Raw genomic sequence first — 13,524 nt, 5'->3', positions numbered from 1 at the left:
GCCTGGACGCGCTTGGCGGGAGGCGTTGCGGCCGCGATGAACGAAGCCGCGGCGTCCGTTGCATCCGCGCCGGCTATACCGCGCGTTGTAGGCGAGACGTAACAGACCGCCCCGCCGGGAGAAGGAGATCCCGATGGTCAGGGGACTGCATCCGCTGTCCAGAGGGATGTCGCTCGATGATGCTCGTAATCGAAACCGATCGTCCCTCGACGTTGCTTGAGCGCAGCGCACAGAGAAGGCCTCGTTCTCGGGTTCAGGATCACATAGGACACTGCAAAGTCACTTCGGGAGAGTTGCCATTTTTGTGCTCGTTCCCAGCAAGCGTTAGAACTACGCCGAAACGCAACCGCTCAGTCAGCAAGCACGAGACAACCCTCACTAAGCTCTGCCAGGCTCTTTCCCCTTTTATACTACTGCCTAGTTCCTTACAGTAGTCAAGCAGCACTCAGAACGCGTCCACAAATTGGAAAATTGCACTAGAAAGCACATAATCACTTTGAAACACTAAACAAAAGCAATATGTTAAAAATCCTGCCTCAGGAAGAAAACATCAGTAACCAACAACTTTGAGGCGGATTCCTACGTTAGGGGCTTCGACTTAAGCCATTGGCGTTACCGTTGAGACTCCCCTTTTTGTAACGCACCTCAAAGGAATATTGTTGCAAAGCGAAGCTCCAGCGCAGGAGGCGGCCATTTTTGGGAGATATGGTCTGCAGCCATTGGAGAGGGCAATGATCCGTCTCAATGATAAACCTCGAGCCGGCTAGGTAGCATGACAATTTCTGAACGGCCCACACGAGACACGCACACTCTTTCTCGGTGGCGCTGTACGCCTGCTCACGACAGGTCAGCTTACGACTAGCATACAGGACGGGGTGTTCCACTTCTCCATTGTCCCTTTGGCACAGTACAACGCCCATGCCTCGCTCACTAGCATCGCACTGAACAACGAACCCTTTTGTGTAGTCTGGCGATCGTAGCACAGGCTGGCTTGTTAGGGCGCTCTTTAGGGCGCTAAAAGCTCTTTCCTTTGTCTCGCCCCAGACGACTGTTTGGGGCTCTGTTTTTCTTAGAGCATCCGTCAGGGGAGCCGCGATATCGGAGTACCTGGGGATGTACCTCTGATAGTAGCCGGCGACACCTAAGAACGACCGAATATCGGTCTTCGTGCGCGGTTGCGGGAAGTCTCGCACAGCGGCCACCTTTATTTCAGAGGGGCGGCGACGACCCTGTCCAATCACGTGACCGAGGTAGACAACCTCGGCCTGTGCTAATTGGCACTTGGGAGCCTTGACTGTCAAGCCCGCTTCGCGCAGGCGGGTTAGCACTGCCCGCAAGTGTGCCATATGCTCAGACCAGGATGCGGAGAATATCGCTACGTCGTCTAAATACGGTAAAGCGAATTCTTCCTGACCCCGCAACACTTTGTCCATGAGGCTTGAAAAGCAGTATGGCGCGTTCTTCAAACCAAAACTCAAAACTTTAGGACGGAATGTTCCCATTGGTGAAATGAACGCCGCATACCTACTAGCCTCTTCTGTAAGTGGAACCTGCCAATAACCCCTGACAAGATCTAGGGTGGAAATAAACTGAGCGCTACTAACTTTCTCAAGGCGCTCCTCGATGTTAGGGATCGGATAAATTTGATCCTTAGTGATGGAATTAAGCCTGCGGTAGTCGACGCAAGGACGAGGTTCCTTGCCCGGTACCTCAACTAAAATCAAAGGGGAGGTATAATCACTCTCACCCGCCTCAATAACACCGAGCTGTAGCATTTTCTTTACCTCAGCCTCCATAATATCGCGCTGGCGGGGTGACACCCGGTACGCCTTGGATCGTACTGGCTCTGGGGAGGTAAGTTCTATATCATGAGTAAGGACAGAAGTCCTACCAGGCCTCTCAGAGAACTGACCTTGAAACTCTTGTAAGAGTTGGTGTAGTTCGGTTTTCTGCTCAGGCGACAGCGGTGCTTTACTGAGTAAGTCACTAATGACCTGATCAGTGTCTTCCCTGTTCGTCACTGAGCCTAGTCCCGGAAGCTCGACCGGAAGCTCTTCTAACTTTCCCTTGTCGGGCATTTCCTCTCCAGTACCTGGTGCCTTAAACGCTACAGGCTCAATTTTATCCAGTTCTGACGTGCTCTGAATATCAGCTTGCTGCGCCTCCGACCCTTTTTCATTGTTCGACAACGTCGGCCCCTCAACTACCGCCTTTGCAGCGAGCTCCCGAACTCCTGATCTGGTTAAGGCCTGAACGCTAGCCTCACCAAACAAAAGCCCCTTCTCGCGCAGGAGGTGATCGGACCTGTTCGAAAATAGGTACGGGTAGTGGGCGGGCAGCCTAGATGACACTACGGCCTCCGTCTCAAGTGCTCCGAAAGGTCCTTCAATAAGCACTTTTGCTACGGGCAGACACACGCTATGAGCTTCCACGGCTTGCTTAATCCATGCGCACTCGCCCGTGAACATATCGGGTTCTACGTAAGAGGAGTGAACTACATCCATTGTAGCTGCGGAATCACGAAGCACTCGGCACTCTTTCCCGTTTACGAGGAAGTCTAACATGTAAGGCTCGAGAAGCTTCATGTTCTCGTCAGTGCTACATAATGACAAACACACGACTTCTCTTTTTGTTTCTGGACACTGCGCCGAAAAGTGACCCGGCTTCTGGCACGTATAACACACGCGCGCTTGCCTCCTCTCGAACCGCTTTCTGCGTTCGGCTTCGGCTGCCGCCGTCTCCTTACGTTCGGTCGGACTGCTTTTACTCGCATCCGCACTACGCGTGTCCCCCCATGCTCTCATGGGTGTGAACTTCGGCCTCTCAGACTTGGAGCCAAATTCACCCTTTTGACCGTCCTTAGCTCCGCGAGCCCGACGCGTCACAAACTCCTCGGCTAGCTCGGCGGCTTTAGCCACTGTACTAACGTCTGGCCTATCCAAGACCCAGTACCGCACGTTCTCAGGTAACCGACTATAAAACTGTTCCAGCCCGAAACACTGCAGAATTTTCTCGTGGTCACCAAACGCTTTCTCTTCTTTGAGCCACTCCTGCATGTTTGACATAAGCCTGTAGGCAAACTCTGTATATGACTCATTTCTGCCTTTTTCATTTTCGCGAAACTTCCGACGGAACGCCTCCGCTGACAGCCTGTACTTTTTTAGCAGACTCGATTTCACTTGGTCGAAATCCTCTGCCTCCTCTCTCTTCAAGCGAGCGACTACGTCGGCCGCCTCGCCGGGTAACAAAGTGAGCAAGCGCTGTGGCCACGTTTCCCGAGAGAACCCCTGCTTCTCGCACGTTCGCTCAAAGTTAACCAGGAACAAACCAATGTCCTCTCCAAGCTTAAACGGCCGCATCAGGTCAGTCATTTTGAACGATACCCGTTCTCCTGCACCGTGTGCCTGACTTCCATTACGAGCGCGTTCCATCTCTACCTCGAGACGCTTCATTTCCAAAGCGTGTTGACGGTCGCGCTCTTCTTTCTCTTTATCTTTTTGCTCTTTACGTTCGCGCTCCTCTTTCTCTTTTTGTTCTTTACGTTCGCGCTCGTTTTTCTCTTTTTCTTTTTGTTCCCTCTCCTCAATCGTCTCAAGGCATTCCGACAGCTCGTCATCCTTAGCCTCCAACTCAAGAATAGCCCTTAGCAGTTCTGGTTTTCTGAGTTTGTCTGAGACATCCAGACCCAACTCTCTTGCAAGCTCCAGCAATTTCGGTTTGCGCAACGACTTCAAATCCATGGCTGCTCCGAATGCTGCTTTCTCTACTGCCTACTATTGTCTTGCCGCAAACTAACCCGGCAGCAACGACAACACAATTACCAGCTCTGTTTCTGACACTAACAAAAGCCTGGCAAAACTCAGAAGAAGAAAGTCCCGCACTCACCAAACCTCGCAGCCAAGAATTCAGCGCAGTCGTTCCGCTGCAGGCAACCAGTCATCACACAGGGCTCGTTGCACTGCTCCCGGATGGTCGTTGTGCTGCTCAGCATACAGTTGAACGCATATCTTCGCTGCTGGCCTCCGTTGTCGGGATCTCACCGCTGGCAACCAGTTGTTGCATCTGGTTTGCAAGCCCCAAGGGTAGCGTTGGCCTGGCGGCCTGGGGCAAAGCAGGAAACATCCGAAGGTCCCGGCAAAGGATGAGTCGACTGGCAACAGAACAACTTGTTTATTCTGGCATCGCAAAAGAGCAGCCGGTCAGGGCGACCACGTTACTCGCAGGAAGGAATCAAAGTCTCTCTTGCGTCTGGCGCAGCTGTCTTTTTTTATACCCTCGGAGTCGAGGGCAAGAGGGAACGGCTTGGGAAGAGTCATCCGATACGGCGTCGCTTCGACATGTCCAGACGTGACGGGCGCGTCCGCCAGGCCGGCGCCGGTCAGACCTCCTCGCCTCCCAGTTGGGGAGCTCCTCTCCCCGGCTGCCGCGCTTTGACAAGCGTGGGCAAAACATGCACACACACACACACGCACGCACGACGACACGTGGCACTGAAACCTGCCTGGACGCGCTTGGCGGGAGGCGTTGCGGCCGCGATGAACGAAGCCGCGGCGTCCGTTGCATCCGCGCCGGCTATACCGCGCGTTGTAGGCGAGACGTAACAACAGGGACTTTACGCCTGACGGCTCTGTTCGTGTTGATGTCATGACGTACGTGGTCGGCGCAGTCACGTTGAGCGCTCGCTCGACTGACGTCACGGCAGTGTTCACGTGGTCCTCACTTGATCACGGCTGGTCACGTGACTGAATGTGACGTCACATCACGGCTACTGCGCCAAAGCCGATGGATACAACGGCAATGATCAGCTGGCAGCTGCGCTGTAAGACGAAGCAGGCTTTCTTAGGCCTCCGATCAGTGCCTATCCCAGTCAGCGACATCAGACTCGACCTTTGGGAGAAAAATACGGTTAGGTTGCGAGGAGGAGACGCCTACATCCAGAAGTATGTGATACGCGCTTGACTCGCAGCGTTGGGGCTCCCGTGCTCAAACGGCGCAGTCATATTTGCAGACGCACGCTACGCATGGCTTTTTTGTGCGTTTCTTCGCCGAAGGGGGCGGACCTTGAACTGCCATGTCGGATGAAGTTCGTACTATGAAGGCCTTGTGAGAGGGCAGGAAGCGTCAGCGCTATGCAGCCGGTGCCTTCACGTCAGGTGTGCTAGCAATGACGGCTATCGCACAATGTTTTAACTACGCCGTAGCCCAGTTTCTCTGATAAATTCTTAACGCCATACTATGTTTTTGCTGGTATTTTTTTGTTCTGGAGTGGCACCTTTTTTTTTCTTCAATGTGCGCAAATGCTACATTTCGGCCGTACCCGCCCCTTATGTGATGCCCTTATGAAGGGGCTTTTAAAGAAATAAAAATGGAATGAAATTGAAGTCATCCCTCCTCCCCGTGAAATGGAGCTATATCAGTGCCTACGCATGTCGCGCGTGATTTCGGTATCGGCTCGTTTTGTGCGCGCATCTACGTCCGATACCTATAAACACAATTTTAATCTTAAAATTTTTAAAATTAGTTTAGCCTTTAATGTTGACGGCCTACAATTCGAAAATACAATATTGTTCCTTAAAATCCAAAATATAAAGTCAAAGTGTAAGAATACTTCATTAGTCTGCTTTTAACGGACAGTGTGTTCGCCGTGCAGTTCAATCCACTTGCACGCGCCACACTGAGTTATCTTTTGTTTTTTAAAAGAGAAATCTGTACAGATTAAAAAAAAAACAACGAAGAACCTGGCACATAGGCACGTGATACGGATAATGGTCACAGCACTCTCTTTACTTTCAAAATGTAGCGGATAATCGTAGCCTCTTTTAAAGATGCGAGCAGAGAGACATTCAAATGGCACAGCATAAGTCGCACGACATGGCGCGAGTTACGGAAGGAGCGAATCAGGGGCTAATGCAAAAATAAATAAACGCGCTCTCTCTTTTATACTCGTACATTTCGCGAGACGAAATCTCAGACAGTCGAAATGGGAAAGAAATTGCTCGAGGGCATCCGGCACGTGTCGAAAATCAAAACCATCGGAAGAGCAGTATTGTAAGGTGCTCGCCTTTCCGAGAAAGGAAAGCCGGAGCACGTGTGCGCTCATGTGCGCATCGAAATGAAAAGAGCTCTGAGCTCGTGCTTTGGAAGCAAATACAGGGACACGCACTTTGGCTCGACTGAAATGAAAAGAGCGGGAATATTCTGAGTAGCAGGCGGACATCTGCAACGGGTTCCCATTTGATTCAACAGTCTTATGGAGGAGCAATGCGCGTGTTCAGAAAGAGTGGAATGATTTTTCTTTTCGCATAAATTTCGAAAAAAAGGAAAGATGATGCTGTGCGCACGTGGCCGGCCCGGATGTTTGTTGGAGCTCGATAATGCGTTCCAATCTCTGCAGACACTATACTTCCTTGCGTTATTTTTTTTTTTTTTCGTCGAGTTGACTGTAGATTAAGACGGGGATCAGTCTTACAGGACGGAATTCGGGACTTCTAAGAGCGACACAACGGCTGCACTTTGGGACACTTACATCAAATAAAGTGTCAAATTGAAATACTAATTCTGCATTTGATGTAAAATAGCATACGATAGCTTGTGGCAGTCATTTTTTCCTGTTACGTAAGAGATTTGGTATCTTTCGTAGAAGCCCTTGAAATCCATCTGTAAGGTGTCGCGACAAAGGCGATTATGATTTTGGTGCAGCCTGTAATCATGAATATATTATTGTACTATAATCACAAAAATTCAGGTGATATCTTCCTAAACTCTCCAATATGAAATCAGCTCGAGTGAGCACACTAACGAGGGAGTTTACACCTTTCGCCTAAGGTTTCGAACCCTAGGGGTTTTATTCTGAGTCATGCCGTGTAGTTTACTATGTATTGAGTCCCGCGGATGCTACAAGGGCTCAGCCCAACTAAACGCCTTGGAAGCGAACCTCCCGGACCTTTTACTTTTGACAAAGGCTCTACATGCTTATGCTGAGCGTCTCTACTCTGGTATACAGCAAAGTACTTAGAATAAGGCGTTATGTCGATTAATGCGACTTCGCTGGACCAAATTTTTCTCGAGTGTTCATGAATCCACGCAGGCGCAACGCGTGCCCTGGAGCAAGATACTGCGGAGCAGCCCCGTCCACTTGGTGTGCCTGTGCGTAGCAGCCGGCATGGCGGAGCAGCGGCTGGGGAAATACAACTACCTCATGTACCTAGGAGGCGGATCCGTGAGTGTCCTCTCCACTGCACGCTAACTATATTAACGTGAGAGTGTTAAGGAGCTCGTGTCGCAGAAAATCCAGTGTCGGTCGTCGGCGTTGTCGTTGACCGTGAACGAAAAATTCACGAAAAATTCCCAGAGAAGCAGCCTATAGGAGGCAGGTGGGCCACCTATAGGTCACGTAACCTTGTGGCATCATCACAACCTGCCCACCGGATTGTGAGCGAACTGCACACAGTGGCATGTGGCTGTTAAACTAATGGTTAGTCGCGAGACCGAGCAACCTGTGTCGCACAAGACCCACCGATAGCAGCACCTGCCGTCGCAGGGTCGTCGCTTAACCGCTGCACAACTGTGCCAAGAGTGGTATGAGTACTCTCAGGGATTTATGAATGTTAAGTCGAGAATGACCAATTCCGCATATATGGGTACTAACCCATTGCACTCTCGCGTCAAACCCTTAAGGCGGAGCTTAAGCTGTGCGCTGCAATTTTTTACGTTTAAATGTCACAAAAACGTGTTGGCTATAAAAGGAAGGAGTCAGTGCAATAACGAGAATTTCGCAATGGTGGAACCGTACGCAGCACGCCCCCCCCCCCCCCCCTTCCCCTTCCCCTTCCCCTCCTAAACGACCACGCTTGTATGCCCGCACACAAGTCTACGTAAACGTCGTTATGCATTCCGGTGTCAGCAAGCTGCCTGCTTTAGGTGGCAATAGTGTTTGCAAAGATAAAATCAAGGAAGTCAAGCCTGTCTGAAATCAAGCCTGTTTATGCAGAACAATGTGCGACGGGTGGGCTGGTTAAAACCGCGACTGGGGGAGCGAACAGCACCTAGAGTAATAAAAATAATAATAAAAAAGACGGATGCGTGTTGCCGGCACTGTTCTATACATATCGACGTTTTTACCGATGCTCAGCTCTCTCAGGTAAGACGGTAACCACACGCAATAAACCAGGTCAGCGCTAACAACGCTGTCACTCACATCCGCGGGGTGCAAGCGAAACGCGATGCGTTGGCGCAAACACGCTGCGGGCGAGAGAAGTTGGATGGCAGATGTGACCGAACGCTGTCAGCTTGTCCTATCGATGTTATAAGGCACGAGCTGAGACCCGCCAGCTCGATCGTCGAAGCCCTTCTATACAAACAGAGCAGAGAAGGAGTGACGAAGCCTATCGATTTGCTTTACGCAAGAACACGACGGCCACGGTTGGGCTGAAACTTCGTCATTCCACGCACACGCACGCGCGAGGTGAGAAGCTGAGAGCGAAAGTGTTACTCGCTGAGATGACGTCGGGGCGTTTGTATGTGTGCCCCGAGGCCGTTCAAGCAAACACCCCAGACGGTATGGAAGCAGTGTCTGTGAGTATCGCGTTCAGTAATCGACGCCTGACCAAATATACCCCCGAAGGCAAGAAACGGCACCCGTAGTCAGCTTGTGCAAGCGCGCCTCTTCGACGCGTCGAGTGCTTGGCGATCAGCGCGCCACGCTTGTCCGTCAGCGTCAAAGCGATCGAGGCTTCCACTGACGTGTGCGTGCGCGCGTGTGGGTTGGCGTGTGTCAGTGTTGAGTTTGCAGTATTCGCGTTGTCTGCCCTGCTGCAGAGCTTTCCCGACCTGTCTTCGGTGCTAGCGTTGGCGGCCGTTGTGATGACCTGCGGCGTCGCCAGCGACCTCCTGCGTGAAAAGGGCCTGGTGTCCACAACAGGCGCCAGGAGGCTCACCTGCACTGGAGGTATTGGCAACACCTCCTAAAAATGGGCACATGTTGAGCAAGAGGAGGGGAGGGAGGGGGGGGGGCGTATTGGTGACCTTTGCACGACGTATTTTCGTACTTTCCTCGTCGAAAAAAAAAATGCGACTAACGTTGTTTTGTACTGAAAAAAAATCTCCCCCTTAAAACTCTCATTGGATACGTTGAAAGCGTCAGTTTCTCAGCATCGTGGAAAGCGATATCTGGCGCGAGGAAGCCTCGCATGATGCCCGGAATGTACTACCCTACAATGACACGTTAACGACGACGGATATAAACCTAGAGGCATTTACCACGCAAGTTCTGTACGCAGTTGAAGCAATAAATGCAGAACGTTGATACTTCTGGATGCTGCTTCGCTTTCAAGGCTTCTGTGTAACAAGCAACGTCAGAAAATTCCAGCGAGCAAACAATAATACTCAGTTATTACAGGGGCCCTGAAACGCCTTCTGAGGAGAGTATATAAACTCGCCCAATCACTACACTGACCCAAACAATGCATTTCTACACTCATCAGAGGACAAACAATCGCGCACAAAATTTGATGAACCCTACCCGGCGACTTCTTCATACTCGCGCCCTCCTCCGCTTTATGGTTCTGCGCATGTCGGTTAAGAGGTTATTATTAGACTATTTCAGACGTCATGCAGCTATCTTGGCCGCGGCCAGTCAGCCGCTTTGCTCCGGGTGGGGGGGTTAGGAAGCTCCACCCCCTGGGAATTCCCGCGCGTCGGCAGCCGGGGGTGGGGCCGAGTGGTTGGGGCTGGCCATGGTGTTAGAATGGGCCGGTGGAGGATCTCCGACCATTCAGCGTGAAAATAATTGCCAAGAGGAGTGCGAAAGGCACGAAAAGGCTGGAATTCAAATTTTGACGGCAGGTAACTCATTTTCTAATAAATACATATTCTAAAACAAACATATATATTTTTTATTCACATACCCTAAAAGCCCTTTTCAAGCAATACATAGAAGGGGGGGGGGGGGTGTACAGTTACATAAAAACAATACTCTACACATAGCTCTACAAGGAACACAAATCCAGAACAACAGGCAAAATGGGAAAAAAGTACAGAAAATTCGAAGTTGAGCATATGCAGGAAACGAGCCTTCCTAACCAGAATTTATTTGTAAAAAACCCTTTACTTTTTGCACAAAGGCGTCATGATTTAAGATGAAGACAATATCACCCGGTAACTTGTTCCAGTGGTGAACGGCAAGAAGAAACAATGGTGAATGACTAAAGAGATGGGTACGTGCAAACATGGGTTCGATTTTCAGAGCATGATCTAAGCGCGGAAAGATACGGTGGGCGGGTCTAATATAGTATGAAGCGAATCTGTGAAAGTGTGATAATAGTGCTAGTATTCTTCTCTTTTCGAGTGATGGTAGCTTTAGCGATGCTTTGATTGCCGTTATGCTGGACTGACGTGAATAGTTATTAGTTATAAATCTCGCTGCTTTATTTTGTATTGACTCCAGTTTGTGAATTAAGTACAATTGATGCGGGTTCCAAATTAATGATGCTTATTCTATTTTTGAGCGGACGACGGTAGTGTAGGCTAAATGTTTGGTGGCAGGATCAGCTTGGTGCAAGTGACGTCTGATGAAACCAAGTGCTTTAGATGATTTACTGACAATAGCATCGATATGGTTATTCCATGTTAGATCAGACGAAAAATGAACACCTAGGTATTTGACTGTAGAGACATTCTCAATGGGAATACTATTCATGGAATAACAGTGATTTTGAAGCTGATTATTGGTGGTGAATGTTATAGTCTTTGTTTTAGAGACGTTAATTTGCATTTGCCACTGTTCACACCAAGTGGTGATTCTGTCCAGATCTGACTGCAAAGAGTTGGTGTCGTCAGGGTTGGTAATCTGTCTATATATAACGCAGTCATCAGCAAATAATCTAGTAGTAGAGGTAATAAATTCACTTATATCATTAATGTAGATCAAGAATAAAATTGGTCGAAGCACCGAGCCTTGCGGCACGCCAGATTTTACCACGGTTGGGGAAGAGCAACACCCATTTACACAGACATATTGGTAACGATTGGTAAGAAACTTAGTAATCCAGGTGATAATATGCTTGTCAATGATGAGAGAATTTAGCTTCAGTAATAAACGATAAGGGGGTACCTTATCAAACGCTTTCTCGAAATCAATAATATATAGCGTCAATCCTTAATTTATCGTACACAGCATGATGAAGGTCGCTTATTAATTCAAACAATTCGTGACAAGGCGTGCTTTAACATCCCAGGCATAACGCAACTTTATTGAGAGTTCCTAGCTTAGCCCCTGATATGCAGCCATTATTTTTGGCAACCATACATTTAGTGTGCGAATGCAATCTGTGGCTTGAGCGCCAGATTGCCAGCAACTTTTGAGTCCGTACAGGAGACCACACCTGGAAAGCAGTATACAGGCGCAAGCGCAGTGAATACAGACCCTCCTTAGTACAAGGAGAGGTTATCCGTGCTATCCACGAGAGCTTTGAGAAATAGAGAGATAAAGATAGAGATAACCTGGATATAATTCTGGTGCTTCGATAAGCAATCGGCGGAAGTATATTTTTGCAGCAGTTGCATAAGCGTTCCACGTTTTCTTGTTTCAGTCATTTATTTCGTCGTCATATTCCATTGTTCAGCAAAACTTTTGACATCCCAATTGAAATTCTGATTGCTTTCTAGTTATCTCGGTTCTGATCTCAGAAGCTGCAGTGACCAATGGCAGTGGGTCGAAATCGATGGGTGAGCAAAATGAACGTTACAAGAGATAGGGCCCCTGGACACTAATCGAAAGCTAAAAGCGTGCAGGACAACGAAACTGGAGTATATAGTGACGGGTGAGGCACACAAAGAAGAAATAGTCTACATTCTAGACACGAATACTCCTACATGGAGGTAAAAAGAGAGTGAGCTGTCCTATAGCTCACTCCCTTCTTTATTAGAGAGGTCGCTAGAGGACAGATTACTGTCTTTTTTACTCCTTTCTGTTTAGAGTGTACTAGTGAGCGAATAAATATGGCAACCGTTTTGGAAGCGACAGAACAAAGACCTTCGTGCTTGAGATCAGGACTTCTATCAACGTTGTAAAGTACCGACAGACTTGGGACAATCGATTTATCGATTCAGATGTTTACAGAGTCGGGTAAAACCGTGCGCTCGACTAAGAGTCATCTCGAGACAGCGAAAAGGGGACGATAGGTCGAGAGCGCGCAGAAATTGATGGCCTCAGATGAAGGTCCTCGTTCAGCTGCTTCGCATGGAGAAAAGGACGTCTGTGTGTCCCGTATGGAGGGATCTGTTGATCGAAAGTTGGCACGCGTCTGTGTTGTGGGAGGAGTTTGGGGACGGCTTCACTATTCCCGTCATTTATCATGGCACAGTCTGACAGAAACTGGGCTGTGAACGCCGAGATTTTGGCGAAAACAGTGCGGTGAAGAAAAGGCTTTCTAAAAACGGACCAATACGAGTTAAACAAATGCGCTGTGATTGCAGATTCGCGTCCAGCCTCTGCAGCTGGGGTCGTGTTTAGCGTGAACAGCCCATTAGCATTCAAGCGCTAATGACAGCTTATGGTTGAACACCCCGGCTATGCGAGAAGTGTGAACTTATTAGATGCCTCCTTCCCGAACCGTAGATTACGTCGACCATGCAAGGCAAGCCCCTAAGGAGTGCTGTTATAACCTGAAAGCCAATTAGGTGTCCAGTGTGAACTAACCATCACAGCTGTATTTCCCCAAACGAACCTCGTCACCTACCTGAAACCGGCAATGAAAAAAAAAAACAGCGTTTCACTCCATAAGGAAGCAGGCTCAGTGCGTAGTGCAGTAAAGTTTTCTTATCTATTGATTGATTTAAACAATTAATGAGCCCTTTTTATATATATATGTGTGTGAGAGAGAGAGAGAGAGCTACACAGTGAAAGACGGAAGACAAGACGAGCAGGATCAACAAGGTAATGCCTGGTTGGCTGCCCTACACGTGGGGAGGAGGGATAGAAGGAATGAAAGACAAACAGAAGAGGACTGAAAGTTCCATGCAGTTCACAGTACGGGTATTGTCCATGTTTTTCTTTAGTCCCTAACAGCACGGGGCACTCACAGTAAGTCTGGAGCCTGATGCTGAAGCATGTGCCTCTTGAATATTTGAGCAGCAGCTTGATGGTTCCGTAGCAGACGAAGGTTGAGGCTAAGATCCCAAAATTTTAGCCTCCTTTACCGGACATGAATCCAAGCGGCAGAGTGCCTAATTCAGTGTAAAATCGAGGGCAGCCACAAAGAATTTGTGCAAATGTCTCATCACACCTACAGCTAGTGCTCACATTCTGGAGGCTCTCCCATTGCAACGAATTTTCTGCAAAATTTGCTTCACTCGTTCGAGCCCGACGGCCAGAACTTTCTGTTTTAAGCCTGGCATCATTAGGACCAGATATAGATTGTAGCAGAACAGCGTAGCCTTAGAGGAGAAGGGATTTCTACTCGTTACGCGAGAAGCGAATTGGTGTCGTTAATTGACCTACTTGAAATCGATAATGAGGGAACAGCG

The 13,524-nt window shown here is 49.0% G+C and overlaps 1 protein-coding gene across 1 annotated transcript in view; it reads left to right on the top strand.

Moving 5' to 3' along the window:
* The window catches only part of LOC144130414 (vesicular glutamate transporter 2-like), a 29,839-nt gene that overhangs the window by 10,840 nt on the left and 5,475 nt on the right, over positions 1-13,524 (top strand). Inside the window, exons 7-8 of the mRNA XM_077664339.1 lie at positions 7,088-7,219; positions 8,818-8,947. Of these exons, the coding sequence (XP_077520465.1) occupies positions 7,088-7,219; positions 8,818-8,947 (262 nt within the window). The remainder of the gene's footprint in view (positions 1-7,087; positions 7,220-8,817; positions 8,948-13,524) is intronic.

The sequence above is a fragment of the Amblyomma americanum genome, chromosome 4 (genome assembly GCF_052857255.1).
Source record: "Amblyomma americanum isolate KBUSLIRL-KWMA chromosome 4, ASM5285725v1, whole genome shotgun sequence".
Lineage (NCBI taxonomy): Eukaryota > Metazoa > Arthropoda > Arachnida > Ixodida > Ixodidae > Amblyomma > Amblyomma americanum.
The sequence above is the reverse complement of the archived record's forward strand: the minus strand, read 5'-3'. Positions and strand labels throughout refer to the sequence as shown.